Genomic DNA, 16,116 nt, shown 5'->3' on the forward strand with positions numbered 1-16,116 from the left:
CCACACACACACACACACACACACACACACACACACACACACACACACACACACACACACACACACACACACACACACACACACACACATATACAAATACACATACATGTGAGCGCTACTCTACAGGAATATTCAAACAAAAGCTAACTCAGCTCCTCCCTTTCCCTCCATACTCTGACATCACTGACCTATGACATCTAACCTCCCTAAAAATAATCATTCTGGTTCCTGCTTCACCTTAATAGTGCTAACCTTAGACAAACCAAAACTGTGATGGTATTAACCCTGTAGGTTAACAGTGGCTCAGCCACAACATAGGCTGTTTCCTGTTTCATACATGTTCACGCCTGTAACAGTTCAATTTACAACGTCCAACAGTTAACCTCTAGTAGACTTTTTTTACTGGTAATACTAGCTTCTGTGGGCTTACTTTATGTCAAGTTCAAACAATCTCCTAGAAACTAGGCCTCATTATACATAGACCTCCATGTTGCAATGTGTGGTTGGTCTGGATTCCCCCTCTGCTTTCCCTACGTGTACTAATGTATCATAATGTCTATGGAATGTATGTCAAAGAGGTCTAAGGACACATGCCTGTATGATGGAATCAGATGATAATCATAAGAAAAAAAGCATTTTAGAGCAAAAACACCACAATGGTTTGGGGATATTTATAAAACTCACCGGCAACTACATAAACACGTTTAAATTGACCAGAGAACGCACGGATATAGAACTCACAGATTACTCACAGTTAACAAGGGAAATATAATGCAGCTTTTGCATGAGAGTTATCATTATTTTGCAAGGTTTAATGTGGTTTTCTGATCGTTTGTGTCAGATCAAAAGTGTCTAGAATCTCTGTTGTCATGGTGAAGCTTTATGAATACCTCCCTGTCAGGTGTTCTGATGGTGTTTAACTGACCAATGAGCATAAGTCTCATTGTGGCGGAACATTGTCAGCAGATATGTCACAATGACAGAGAAAAAAAACAGAACATGGGAGAGGGGGAACGAAAGAAAGAAAGAAAAAGGAAGATGGAAAGAGGAGATGGCCAGACGGTGGAGGAAGAGGGGCTGGGAAGGTGTGGCGAGGGGGTGTCTAAAATGGGGTGGTGGTGGGGCTTTTAGTGCTAAAGGTAGGGGGACTGGGGTGCTGTCTAGAGAGCCTTAGCCTGGCATTGTATGTGTGTCACAGAAGAGGGGACTGATAGGGAATGAGATTGGTGGTTGGCTGCTACGGAAGGAGCTAGGTCACTATCACTTGCAGGAGCCTCTGATTCAATGTCAATCAACTGGGGAATGCTGGACCTACCACCTACTAGTGGCTGTCTCTATGGAATATAGTCTTATGGGATGCTGTCTATTGTTTCAGGTGTGGTGTTACTGATATATAACCATCAGCACATTTCTCGGCAGTTTGTCTCTCTGTGACTGAAAAGCTTCACTCATAATGTAGCCTCATACCTTCTGCTTCCACAGTGTCTTCCTCTCCATCATCAACATGTCTGTGGCTTTGCTGTCTCCCTCTCTACACAGTAACATAATGTAGCCTCATACCTTCTGCTTCCACAGTGTCTTCCTCTCCATCATCAACATGTCTGTGGCTTTGCTGTCTCCCTCTCTATACAGTAACATAATGTAGCCTCATACCTTCTGCTTCCACAGTGTCTTCCTCTCCATCATCAACATGTCTGTGGCTTTGCTGTCTCCCTCTCTATACAGTAACATAATGTAGCCTCATACCTTCTGCTTCCACAGTGTCTTCCTCTCCATCATCAACATGTCTGTGGCTTTGCTGTCTCCCTCTCTATACAGTAACATAATGTAGCCTCATACCTTCTGCTTCCACAGTGTCTTCCTCTCCATCATCAACATGTCTGTGGCTTTGCTGTCTCCCTCTCTATACAGTAACATAATGTAGCCTCATACCTTCTGCGTCCACAGTGTCTTCCTCTCCATCATCAACATGTCTGTGGCTTTGCTGTCTCCCTCTCTATACAGTAACATAATGTAGCCTCATACCTTCTGCTTCCACAGTGTCTTCCTCTCCATCATCAACATGTCTGTGGCTTTGCTGTCTCCCTCTCTATACAGTAACATAATGTAGCCTCATACCTTCTGCTTCCACAGTGTCTTCCTCTCCATCATCAACATGTCTGTGGCTTTGCTGTCTCCCTCTCTATACAGTAACATAATGGCGTGTACAACAAGGCTTAGTTTCAAGGTTTTCTATAATTGAGAGAGAGGGCTAGCATGCATGCAGAGGGACAAGTGTCTTTGGACCTGGTAGGTTAGTGGGCAAGTGACAGATCGACAGATCAGAGAAGAGCTACTGGTTCTAGAGAGATGGTAGTAGTAATGTGTGACTGTGAGAGGATCTTGGCAACTCTTAAAATGAACAATATACATTCAAATGAATAATTGTTCCATACCCATAAATTCAATTCCAAGATGCTCTGCCATTGCAGAAAGTTGGACACAATGAAAAGGAAAGAGAACAAGTTTCAGAGAGTGATTGTCTACATTGGAACATAGATATATAGATAGTAGATACTAAACCATGAGGTTAGTATGGAATTTTTCCGTGACGTACAGTAATAATCGTTACTGGCAGGTGCCAGGTCCAGTAACAGACAGACAACGCAGACAGCCGCAGCTCTGTGACCCCAGAAACAAAAGAAAAGGAAAGAAAGAAAGAAGCATAACTAATAAAAGAGAGAGGGAAGCAGGCAGGAGACAAGCAGAGACAAAGACAGCCACTTCACTTACTGCCATATTTACTAGACCTCATTTCTGGGGTAAACCAAAAAAAAATTGGGACAAAAAAATGAACAAATAAAACAAGATAAAAAAGCAATTTGTTACTTCACAACGTTTTGGAGATGAGGCTGGTTGGCACAGAAATGGGAGCAGCTTTGTAGGTCGACAGATTAATGACATGTTCTAATTGTGTCTCTCATTGTTTCTAGTGTTTACTCAATTTTTTATTTTTTGTCACCCTATAGCTTCTCTCTGGTCTTTTTTTTCCCTGAAATTATTATGATAAAATATGACAGTGTTTTCTATTTTACAGTGTGAGCACCAGTAGAAAAAGGTGTGCCTTTAATTTACTTGCAATGATGCCACCCCTGATAGAACAACCTGGTCTCATAGACTAGACGTAACATAGTAAATGTAAATCAGTGACACTCAAATTAGTATGATATGATACGTTCGTTATGATGACATAGAACAGAAGATAACTTAACTCAAAAACTATAAGCAGGGTAGTTGGTCAGGGTGTATGGATAAGCGTATAACATGAATGTCTAGCAACTCAAAGGTTGTGTGTTCAAATCTCATCACGGACAACTTTAGCTAATTAGCAACTTTGCAACTACGGTCGTGGCCAAAAGTTTTGAAAATGACACGAATATACATTTTCACCAAGTCTGCTGCCTCAGTTTGTATGATGGCAATTTGCTTATACTCCAGAATGTTATGTAGAGTGATCAGATGAATTGCAATTCATTGCAAAGTCCTTTTTTGTCATGCAAATGAACTGACTCCCAAAAAAACATTTCCACTGCATTTCAGCCCTGCCACAAAAGGACCAGCTGACATCATGTCAGTGATTCTCTCGTTAACACAGGTGTAAGTGTTGACGTGGACAAGGCTGGAGATCACTCTGTCATGCTGATTGAGTTCGAATAACAGACTGGAAGCTTCAAAAGGAGGGTGGTGCTTGGAATCATTGTTCTTCCTCTGTCATCCATGGTTACCTGCAAAGAAACACGTGCCGTCATCATTGATTTGCACAAAAAGGGCTTCACAGGCAAGGATATTGCTGCCAGTAAGATTGCACCTACATCAACCATTTATCGGATCATCAAGAACTTCAAGGAGACCGGTTCAATTGTTGTGAAGAAGGCTTCAGGGCGTCCAAGAAAGTCCAGCAAAGTTGATTCAGCTGCAGGATCGGGGCACCACCAGTACAGAGCTTGCTCAGGAATGGCAGCAGGCAGGTGTGAGTGCATCTGCACGCACAGTGAGGCAAAGACTTTTGGAAGATGGGCTGGCGTCAAGAAGGTCAGCAAAGAAGCCACTTCTCTCCAGGAAAAACATCAGGGACAGACTGATATTCTGCAAAAGGTACAGAGATTGGACTGCTGAGGACTGGGGTAAAGTCATTTTTCTCTGATGAATCCCCTTTCTGATTGTTTGGTGCATCTGGAAAAAAGCTTGTCCGGAGAAGACAAGGTGAGCACTACCATCAGTCCTGTGTCATGCCAACAGTAAAGCATCCTGAGACCATTCATGTGTGGGGTTGCTTCTCAGCCAAGGGAGTGGGCTCACTCACAATTTTGCCTAAGAACACAGCCATGAATAAAGAATGGTACCAACACATCCTCCGAGAGCAACTTCTCCCAACCATTCAGGAACAGTTTGGTGACGAACAATGCCTTTTCCAGCATGATGGAGCACCTTGCCATAAGGCAAAAGTGATAACTAAGTGGCTCGGGGAACAAAACATCGATATTTTGGGTCCATGGCCAGGAAACTCCCCAGCCCTGAATCCCATTGAGAACTTGTGGTCAATCTTCAAGAGGCGGGTGGACAAACAAAAACCCACAAATTCTGACAAACTCCAAGCATTGATTATGCAAGAATGGGCTGCCATCAGTCAGGATGTGGCCCAGAAGTTAATTGACAGCATGCCAGGGCAGATTGCAGAGGTCTTGAAAAAGAAGGCTCAACACTGCAAATATTGACTCTTTGCATCAACTTAATGTAATTGTCAATAAAAGCTTGTAATTATACTTCAGTATTCTATAGTAACATCTGACAAAAATATCTAAAGAGACTGAAGCAGCAAACTTTGTGAAAATTAATATTTGTGTCATTCTCAAAACTTTTGGCCACGACTGTACTTAATACTTTTTAGCATGTTAGTTAACCCTTCCCTAACCTCAACCCTTTAACCTAACTCCTAACCTTAACCATAACCCTAACCACTAGACTAGCTAACATTAGCCAACTAGCTAACCTTATCATTAGCCAACTAGCTAACGTTAGCCACAACAAATTGGAATTCGTAACCTATCTCATGTTTTGCAAATTCGTCCACATATTGTATAAATTGTAATTCGTAACATATCATACGAAATTGATTATGGACATCCACAAAGGTATACATATTGTACGAAACGTAACATATCAGACTAAATGAAGTGTCCCGGATTTACGTTACATCTACCCCTGAGTCCATGTTGCATAGAAAATACTGATCATTGCAGGATTAACTAAATATAATATATATGTACTGCAAATAGTAGGTATTATATATATATATTCATATTGTACTCCCATTAGGGAAGAATGATGACAAACTAGTTCAAAGTGCTTTACTCCCAGCTACTATACTCACTGTACTATACTTCCAAAGAACTGGTCACACAGGTAAACAGGACGTTGATAGGGCAAACAAACCAGACATTTGAATGAATTGAATATCAGAACTGATTTAGGATGAGCTCTCAGGAAATATTATGACAATGGGTTATCAGTTGCCCATCTGCAGCAGTACTACTTCGAGTCAGAACATCACAGATAACTACAGGTCTTCGCATCAAGCATTGCATCAAGCCATCCAAGCTGCACATCAGGTACACCCTGTAAATTACATTCACTGTATCATTATCCAATCTCTACTGCAGCATACTGTGTAGCACATGATCAGGAGGGCATGCATAGGGACCATGTGTTGACTCTCTGGTGTGTGTCTCTGCATGCACCACTATTATCCATTATTAAGGGGTCTACTGGTTAACTCACTCTGTGTAAAGACCAACGCCAGGTAGGACATATAGTGCAGCAGAGGAAGGTGAGAGGAATGGCAACAGGAAAGGGATGGACATAGAGGCATGCACTTACACACACAAACACACACACACACACACAGACAGACAGACAGACAGACAGACAGACAGACAGACAGACAGACAGACAGACAGACAGACAGACAGACAGACAGACAGACAGACACACACACACACAGACAGACAGACAGACAGACAGACAGACAGACAGACAGACAGACAGACAGACAGACAGACAGACAGACAGACACACAGACAGACAGACAGACAGACAGACAGACAGACAGACAGACAGACACAGACAGACAGACAGACAGACAGACAGACAGACAGACAGACAGACAGACAGACAGACAGACAGACACAGACAGACAGACAGACAGACAGACAGACAGACAGACAGACAGACAGACAGACAGACAGACAGACAGACAGACACAGACAGACAGACAGACAGACAGACAGACAGACAGACACACACACACACACACAGACAGACAGACAGACAGACAGACAGACAGACAGACAGACAGACAGACACAGACAGACAGACAGACAGACAGACAGACAGACAGACAGACAGACAGACAGGCAGGAGGAAATGAACATACTGTAAAAACCTGCCATGACGGATTTTTGACAGCGATCACCTGTATAGTCATTTGGACACCTAATGGGGGAAACAAGCCACAGAAGGAGAGGACGGAGGGAGGGAGGAGAAAATAGTAGGTTGAGAGATGGAAGAGGGAGTACATATTAGAGGAGGGAGGGAGGGAGAGAGGGAGGGAAGGAGGGAGAGACACAAGAGAGCAGAGAACATGGAGTTAGAAACAGAGCACAACCTAACAGTATGTGACAGAGATACAGAGAGTGCTATCAAAGACAGTACAGTATGAAGATATGTAAAAATGGCTTCTCCAATAGAAATCCCCGATCACACTTGTAGGCGATGTCATGGCGACGTTAGCTAGCATAGCTCATTGGGTTTAACGTTTGTGTCGCGCTGAACTGCGCATGTGCAGACCATCAAATAAAACTCCTTTGACATAAAGTTGTTTTTGACAAAAATGAAAAAGTGTCAGTTGGTAACTTTCACGAGGTTGTAGTAATGACAGGTTCAGTTTGTGCCGTTAGAATACGGGAATATTAACAACAAAGGACACATTTTTCACTTCTCCCACTGACTTGCCAAACCCCAAAACCCAATCTAGTCTGTCTGGTCTGCTTTGCGACGTGTTTCCGGAAGTATCAAAAACACCCCCTAGACATAACTGCTGGACAGGGTTTGTTTCCCAAGATGCACTTTCATAGAGGTTGGGCTTGGAAAACTGCAAAGGCTAAGTCTGTAAGGAAGCCCCCCTTTGCTGAAGGACCTCATTGACATCTAGGAGAGAAAGGTGGGGGATTGGCGTACACAGGGGATGTCCAAGTTCCCACACTTACCTTACTGTAACTACACAGCAACTACACTGTAATTACAGTGTGAGTCCAGGCAGCATAATTCTCCTTAACACATACATATCCTGATTCCTGATTTTCTAAAACAGCATTCAGTTCAACTAGTCTCACAGGGTCTGCATATTTATAAAATGCATAAAACTGCACAGGGTATATTTTTTCCTCATAAAGTACCAAAGACACAACATCAATGTGCATTTTGGATCAATTAAAGCAAAAACCTCACTCAGCAATTTCCCATGCAGTTATAAATAGATTAGAAGCAAAGTGTGGATCTGAGACACTTGAGGCAGCATGCAGACTAGCAGATCCTCTCTCTCTCTCTCTCTCTCTCTACCTCCTCTCTCTCCCTCCTCTCTCTCTCTCTCTCTCTCTCTCACCATCCCTCCTCACTTCCTCTCAACCCTTTTATCTCCCTCTCTCTCTCCATCTATCTCCCCTTTTTCTCTCACTATTCTTCTCGCACCCTATCAATATCCTGCTATCTCCATCTCTCCCTCTTTCTCATCTCCCCACTCTCTCTTTTTGTCAGCCTTGAGAACAAGCTAAAGAAAAACAGCCTCCACTCATCTCCACAGAGGGATAAACCAGCACTCATCTGAATGATGTCATTCCTCCATTTCATTCTCTTGTTCTGTCTCTCTGATGCTGAAGGGGGATTGGAGGGAAAGGGATTTGTCTGAGGACTGCTAACCTCTAACATAGAATGCCAGTGTCACATCATAGCCAGGCTAGTCTGCTTTGTTAATTCAGAACTGCGCTGATCTGTCTAAACAGACTGGCATCTTGGCTCAGAGAGAACACAACATAGCTCTAACTCTGTGTTTCTCTAAATGCAGCTCTGTCACAACATCTAGCACTGTCCCTCTCCACACAACTCAGACACACAACTCACGATCAGGAAGAACTACCCTTAATTCACCGGCGACATGGCTGGATACACATCAAACTCCCACGGCCTGACAGAGTAGTGTTCTGTGTGGGTATCAGCCAGCCAGCACCCAAACACCTCATAAGGTTTTCCTGCAGATCTTTTGTTAGGCTGTCTGTCACAGTATGTAACAGAACAAGGTATAACTAGTTTTTAGGCTGTCTGTCACAGTATGAAACGGAACAAGGTATAACAAGTTTTTAGGCTGTCTGTCACAGTACGAAACAGAACAAGGTATAACTAGTTTTTAGGCTGTCTGTCACAGTATGAAACGGAGCAAGGTATAACTAGTTTTTAGGCTGTCTGTGGGGCCTTGTTGACCTGGGAGAAGTAAATGCATTCCATCCCCATTACCTCAGTGCAGTGCTTGTTTAAAAACATTTTTTGTGAATGAGCTGTCTGGGAATGAGCTGTCTAGGAATGAGCTGTCTGGGAATGAGCTGTCTGGGAATGAGCTGTCTGGGAATGAGCTGGATATTTATTAGAGAGAGAGAGAATAATACAGAGAGAAAGAGAGAGGGGAAGAGAGCAAGAGAAAGAAGGAGAAAGAGATGAAGGGGAAGACACCTAGATTTCAAGAAGAGGACAGATCAGAGATAGGGGAAAGATTCATGTTTGTAGAGAGGAAGAGAAACAGAGGGGTGAAGAGAGAAGAATGAGTTTACAATCAACAGGGAAGCATTTTAATGTTGCACCCAGACTAATCCTTGAGAGGATCATTTACAATGAGCTTGATGACACTTGGCATTCTGTGTCTGGAGAAGGAGATTGGCGATTGGGTTAACAGGGTGAACAACACTCAGCTGAAGCCACACAGTGACAGACACAGCAGGAGGACAGGACCCCTCACTTACTTGCATGACAGTTGGTTTATACCGTGTATGAAATAACAGTCTCCACCGTTGACACAGTACGACTTCTCTGTGTCGTTACAGCGCCGGGCGTGACTCGAGCCCGGAGACAGAGTAGTGGTCACTATGGAGGAGAGAGAGAAAGAGTAGTGGTCACTATGGAGGAGAGAGAGAAAGAGTAGTGGTCACTATGGAGGAGAGAGAGTAAGAGTAGTGGTCACTATGGAGGAGAGAGAGAAAGAGTAGTGGTCACTATGGAGGAGAGAGAGTAAGAGTAGTGGTCACTATGGAGGAGAGAGAGTAGGAGTAGTGGTCACTATGGAGGAGATAGAGTAAGAGTAGTGGTCACTATGGAGGAGAGAGAGTAAGAGTAGTGGTCACTATGGAGGAGAGAGAGAAAGAGTAGTGGTCACTATGGAGGAGATAGAGTAAGAGTAGTGGTCACTATGGAGGAGAGAGAGTAAGAGTAGTGGTCACTATGGAGGAGAGAGAGTAAGAGTAGTGGTCACTATGGAGGAGAGAGAGTAAGAGTAGTGGTCACTATGGAGGAGAGAGAGTAAGAGTATTGGTCACTATGGAGGAGAGAGAGTAAGAGTAGTGGTCACTATGGAGGAGAGAGAGTAAGAGTAGTGGTCACTATGGAGGAGAGAGAGTAAGAGTAGTGGTCACTATGGAGGAGAGAGAGTAAGAGTAGTGGTCACTATGGAGGAGAGAGAGTAAGATTATTGGTCACTATGGAGGAGAGAGAGTAAGAGTAGTGGTCACTATGGAGGAGAGAGATTAAGAGTAGTGGTCACCATGGAGGAGAGAGAGTAAGAGTAGTGGTCACTATGGAGGAGAGAGAGTAAGAGTAGTGGTCACTATGGAGGAGAGAGAGTAAGAGTAGTGGTCACTATGGAGGAGAGAGAGTAAGAGTAGTGGTCACTATGGAGGAGAGAGAGTAAGAGTAGTGGTCACTATGGAGGAGAGAGAGTAAGAGTAGTGGTCACTATGGAGGAGAGAGAGTAAGAGTAGTGGTCACTATGGAGGAGAGAGAGTAAGAGTAGTGGTCACTATGGAGGAGAGAGAGTAAGAGTAGGGGTCAGCAAGGAAGAGGGGAGCGTGGCGGTAACTAAGGAAAAGAAGGAAAGTGTAGAGGTCACTACGGAGAGGGTTAATAAATAGTTACTAAGGAAGAAAGGGAAAGAACGTTGCCATGGTGGATGTCAAGAAAGAGAGAATGAACATGGTGGTAACTAAGGAAGATAGAAAGAGTATGGTGGTTGTCAAGGAAAACAGAGTCTGTGGTAGTTAGTGAAGGTGGAAAGAGTGTGAAAGTCATACTGCAGAGTGGGGATGGTGTGTCTGTGGACTCACGGCTCTGGATGCTGATGCCGCTCGTAGTGTTTTCTTGGCCCAGCGTGTTCTCAACCACACACGTGTAGTTCCCAGAATCCTCCAGCCTTGCTCGGTTGATCTGGACCTTGGAATTTTTTCTGCAGAAAATGAGCGAGGGAGAGAGGCGAGAGAGAGAGACACATGGAGTGCGAGTGATTCCTTTGAGTCAATATGAATGGTAGTTCAAAACAGAAACAAGAGTCTATAGAATATTTTTTGGAACCTCTTGCCTTTGCTGTGTGTGAATGTGTGACTGGAGGTTGGCCGGTCTCTGAGACTCACTTATTGGTCTTGATTTTGACGTCTTTTCCCCTCTGGAGCTCTCGGCCATCTTTGTACCACTGGAAGGAGGGGCTGGGGTTCCCTGACGCCTCACACTTGAGATACAGTCTCTCCCCCTCCCTTAGAGACTGGCCCCGCATCGGCCGCAACTTAGGGGCCGCAGCTAAGGAGAGAGACACAGAGAGAGAGAGAGAGAGAGAGAGAGAGAGAGAGAGAGAGAGAGAGAGAGAGAGAGAGAGGGACACACACAAAGAGAGAGGGAGCGGAGAGAGACGCACACACAGAGAGAGAAAGAGAGAGAGAGAGAGAGAGCAAGAGACACACACACACACAGAGAGAGAGAGAGAGAGAGAGACAGAGAGAGATAATGAAATGTCTCTGTTCCTTTAGAACTTCTGTGAGTGTTACAGTTAATTTTTAATTGTTTATTTTACTTTTGTTAATTATCTATTTCACTTGCTTTGGCAATGTAAACATATGTTTCCCATGCCAATAAAGCCCTTTGAAATAAACTGAATTGAGAGAGAGAGAGACAAAGAGAGAGATGGGTAGGGAGAGAGTTAAAAAGAAGGATAGAGGGAAAAGTTAGAAACAAGGCTAACATTATTTGTTCATCAACTGCAGTACCCCAGGTGAACCCTGATCCCAGCTGACGTTTTGACATGGGCTCTTGACACACTCCAAACCACCTCCGTTACAGAGCAGCTCAGTATACACTAACACTGGACTGAATCCTGGAGAGTCAGTTTTCGCCTTTCGCATTTCTTTGTCTCTTTAAAAAGAGAGGAACGCATTTTGAGGAGTTAAAGCTTTTCTAGCTAGCCTCTGCAGTAGAGCTTTGATAAGGAGTGCTGTGTTTTCCAACCTCGCTCTGCCATCAACTGGCACAGTGTGAATCTCTGGAGACCCTCACTCTCTTCCCCTTAAAAATATAAGAGCCTGCAACGCTGACATGAGCCAGAGCAGAAGAGCACAAAAGAAGTCCACTATGGAACACCATTTGGGTCTTTTCATGTCAAAAAAGATACACATCAAATAACACTGTTTGAGCGTCATATGAGCCTGTTGACCAATCAGGAGCTGAATATGACTGCACCTCACATAATCATTTAACACGCAGTTATGCACATTAATTACACTCTCAGTCGTATTTGGCATGTCACAGCAGTTCACCGATATGTGTACTATGGTGCTGGTAAAGTTTTGTTTAGTGCACCAGACACACTTCGCCAAGCTCTGGGACAGTGCTGGTCATAAAAAAAGGTAGCTAGCTGATGCATGCTAAATTTGTTCTTCCCCAAAAACATAGCAAAACAAGATAATCGGTTTCAGTAGCTATAGTTAGCTAACTAACTATCTAGCTAGGTGTCATAATCTAAAATATCCCTAATTTATAACACTGTGCTCATTTGATAAATGATTGTCGAATCCACCTATGTGAAGCTAGACACAATAAGGATTAGCCACAATAGTGTAATTTGCGGTTCGCCTTCAAAATAAAAGTCTCCCACTGAAAGTGATGCAAATGAAAACAAATAGCGCCATAATGGAATAGAACATGCTTAACAAGTTTTTAATGTTTTTATATAATTTCAACAAAAGACAATCATTTGTGAATTTGACAAAAATCTGTTGAAATTACCCTGTGGATGTATTTGACTTTAGAATTGCATTGGGGGCATACTTATTTCACTGTATAGCCTTACCTATAGATTGTGGATCAATGACATGGGGTTTCAGTCTACTCAGTGACACCTGTATAAAAGCCCCTTAGATATAAATTTAGAATCCTCTAATGGACATTATATGGATCTACAAGTGTTTATTTTAATGTAGAGATTCCGGTAAACTCTTAGATGTTTCCTTTCGTGTGTCCTACCAATTACTATTGGATTATTCACCATGGCAACCACTTGTTAGTATAAAAAAGGAAATGTATTTCTCAGTTCGGTTGGCTTCCGTGGAGATCAGATCGTTTTCATTTGCAGGGATATTTGTGCGTTTTTGACTAAATGTAGTCAGAACAAATACTTTATTTTATAATATTCCTGTTGCTATTGTTACATGTACAGTGCCTTGCGAAAGTATTCGGCCCCCTTGAACTTTGCGACCTTTTGCCACATTTCAGGCTTCAAACATAAAGATATAAAACTGTATTTTTTTGTGAAGAATCAACAACAAGTGGGACACAATCATGAAGTGGAACGACATTTATTGGATATTTCAAACTTTTTTAACAAATCAAAAACTGAAAAATTGGGCGTGCAAAATTATTCAGCCCCTTTACTTTCAGTGCAGCAAACTCTCTCCAGAAGTTCAGTGAGGATCTCTGAATGATCCAATGTTGACCTAAATGACTAATGATGATAAATACATTCCACCTGTGTGTAATCAAGTCTCCGTATAAATGCACCTGCACTGTGATAGTCTCAGAGGTCCGTTAAAAGCGCAGAGAGCATCATGAAGAACAAGGAACACACCAGGCAGGTCCGAGATACTGTTGTGAAGAAGTTTAAAGCCGGATTTGGATACAAAAAGATTTCCCAAGCTTTAAACATCCCAAGGAGCACTGTGCAAGCGATAATATTGAAATGGAAGGAGTATCAGACCACTGCAAATCTACCAAGACCTGGCCGTCCCTCTAAACTTTCAGCTCATACAAGGAGAAGACTGATCAGAGATGTAGCCAAGAGGCCTATGATCACTCTGGATGAACTGCAGAGATCTACAGCTGAGGTGGGAGACTCTGTCCATAGGACAACAATCAGTCGTATATTGCACAAATCTGGCCTTTATGGAAGAGTGGCAAGAAGAAAGCCATTTCTTAAAGATATCCATAAAAAGTGTTGTTTAAAGTTTGCCACAAGCCACCTGGGAGACACACCAAACATGTGGAAGAAGGTGCTCTGGTCAGATGAAACCAAAATTGAACTTTTTGGCAACAATGCAAAACGTTATGTTTGGCCTAAAAGTAACACAGCTCATCACCCTGAACACACCATCCCCACTGTCAAATATGGTGGTGGCAGCATCATGGTTTGGGTCTGCTTTTCTTCAGCAGGGACAGGGAAGATGGTTAAAATTGATGGGAAGATGGATGGAGCCAAATACAGGACCATTCTGGAAGAAAACCTGATGGAGTCTGCAAAAGACCTGAGACTGGGACGGAGATTTGTCTTCCAACAAGACAATGATCCAAAACATAAAGCAAAATCTACAATGGAATGGTTCAAAAATAAACATATCCAGGTGTTAGAATGGCCAAGTCAAAGTCCAGACCTGAATCCAATCGAGAATCTGTGGAAAGAACTGAAAACTGCTGTTCACAAATGCTCTCCATCCAACCTCACTGAGCTCGAGCTGTTTTGCAAGGAGGAATGGGAAAAAATGTCAGTCTCTCGATGTGCAAAACTGATAGAGACATACCCCAAGCGACTTACAGCTGTAATCGCAGCAAAAGGTGGCGCTACAAAGTATTAACTTAAGGGGGCTGAATAATTTTGCACGCCCAATTTTTCAGTTTTTGATTTGTTAAAAAAGTTTGAAATATCCAATAAATGTCGTTCCACTTCATGATTGTGTCCCACTTGTTGTTGATTCTTCACAAAAAAATACAGTTTTATATCTTTATGTTTGAAGCCTGAAATGTGGCAAAAGGTCGCAAAGTTCAAGGGGGCCGAATACTTTCGCAAGGCACTGTATATACAATATATTTGTATGTAGAGGGATAACTTTGTTCACCAGTTCTCTTACCATTTTGTACATTTATGTAATTAGCCTACCAGTTGGTTTAACTGTAATGTTCATTCTCTTGAGAGGATTTATGGTGTGTTAATTTTCTCTTATTGTCTATTGTGTATAGATTGCTGCCACTACTGTTTAATGTCATATTGTTTATACATTGTATTCATTTTATATATATTTGATCCTGTCTTCCTCTGTACACAAACCATATACTCTCATCAATGATTTCATCATGAAACTCCTAGACTGGGCTTCTGTGTCTGTCATTACTCTTTGACTAGAGTGCAGTCCGGTATCAGTTTACTTCCTGTGGCCTATGCACACCGTTTTAACACCTACAGAACATTAGCGTCGTAGCTCTTATTGCGGGACTCTGAAACAACTGTGAAATGACCTACATTTATTGTACCAGTCAATCTACTATGTGTATTTCTTTAAACGGCCAGTGTCTTAGACCACTACGCCACTCGAGAGCCAATTCTAGCCATCCTTTATGGCTAGTTCTAGTCGGGCAGCTTAGTCTCCTATTCAGAGGACCCACACTTTTTTTAGTGTCTTATAGGTCAACGTCATGCCAAATACTTATCACCACATCTCGTTCAGCCTATCAGCAGCCTTGATTCCCGGGACTTCAGTTTCAGTTGGTCTATGACCCCAGCACGCAGTGTGGTCAGAAACATGCTTTCCCCATCCTGAGCTCTTCCACAGTTTTCCCTCCTGCTGAACTTTTCCTCCTGTGGACTGAATCCCTGTAGGTCTGATGTTTAAGAGTTACCTCTGCTGCAGAGGATAAGTTCATTAGAGTTACCAGCCTCAGAAAATGCAGCCCAAATGAATGCTTCACAGAGTTCAAGTAACAGACACATTTCAACATCAACTGTTGAAGGGAGGATGTGTGAATTAGGCCTTCATTGTCGAATTTCTGCAAAGAAACTACTAAAGGACACCAATAAGAAGAAGAGACTTGCTTGGACCAAGAAAAATGAGCAATGGACTCTAGACCAGTGGATATTTGTCCTTTGGTCTGATGAGTCCACATTTTGGTTCCAACTGCTGTGTCTTTGTGAGACACGGTGTGGGTGAACGGATCATCTCCACATGTGTATTTCCACCGTAATGCATGGAGGAGGAGGTGTTATGGTGTGAGTGAACGGATCATCTCCACATGTGTATTTCCACCGTAAAGCATGGAGGAGGAGGAAGTGTAATGGTGTAGGGCTGCTTTGCTGGTGACACTGTCTATGATTTATTTATAATTCAAGGCACACTTAACCAGCATGGCTACCACAGCATTCTGCAGCGAAACACCATCCCATCTGGTTTGGGCTTAGTGGGACTATCATTTGTTTTTCAACAGGATAATGACCCAACAGACCTCCAGGCTGTGTAAGGGCTATTTGACCAAGAAGGAGAGTGATGGAGTGCTGCATCAGATGACCTGGCCTCCACAATCCCCTGACCTCAACCAAATTGAGATGGTTTGGGATGAGTTGGACCGCAGAGTGAAGGAAAAGGAGCCAACAAATGCTCCGCATATGTGGTGACTTCTTCAAGACTGTTTTTATTTGACCATTATTTAAATAGGAAAGTCAAGTCACATTACATAACCCGG

General features: G+C 42.9%; 1 protein-coding gene across 1 annotated transcript in view; it reads right to left on the reverse strand.

Moving 5' to 3' along the window:
- The window catches only part of LOC110504389 (pro-neuregulin-2, membrane-bound isoform), a 63,839-nt gene that overhangs the window by 6,857 nt on the left and 40,866 nt on the right, over positions 1 to 16,116 (reverse strand). The window contains exons 2-6 of the mRNA XM_036970116.2: positions 10,761 to 10,923; positions 10,458 to 10,576; positions 9,105 to 9,225; positions 6,473 to 6,531; positions 2,436 to 2,459 (exon numbers count right to left, since the gene is read on the reverse strand). Coding sequence (XP_036826011.2) covers positions 2,436 to 2,459; positions 6,473 to 6,531; positions 9,105 to 9,225; positions 10,458 to 10,576; positions 10,761 to 10,923 — 486 coding nt within the window. The remainder of the gene's footprint in view (positions 1 to 2,435; positions 2,460 to 6,472; positions 6,532 to 9,104; positions 9,226 to 10,457; positions 10,577 to 10,760; positions 10,924 to 16,116) is intronic.

Source organism: Oncorhynchus mykiss, chromosome 25 (assembly GCF_057628025.1).
Source record: "Oncorhynchus mykiss isolate SJ-2025 chromosome 25, ASM5762802v1, whole genome shotgun sequence".
Taxonomy (NCBI): Eukaryota; Metazoa; Chordata; class Actinopteri; order Salmoniformes; family Salmonidae; genus Oncorhynchus; species Oncorhynchus mykiss.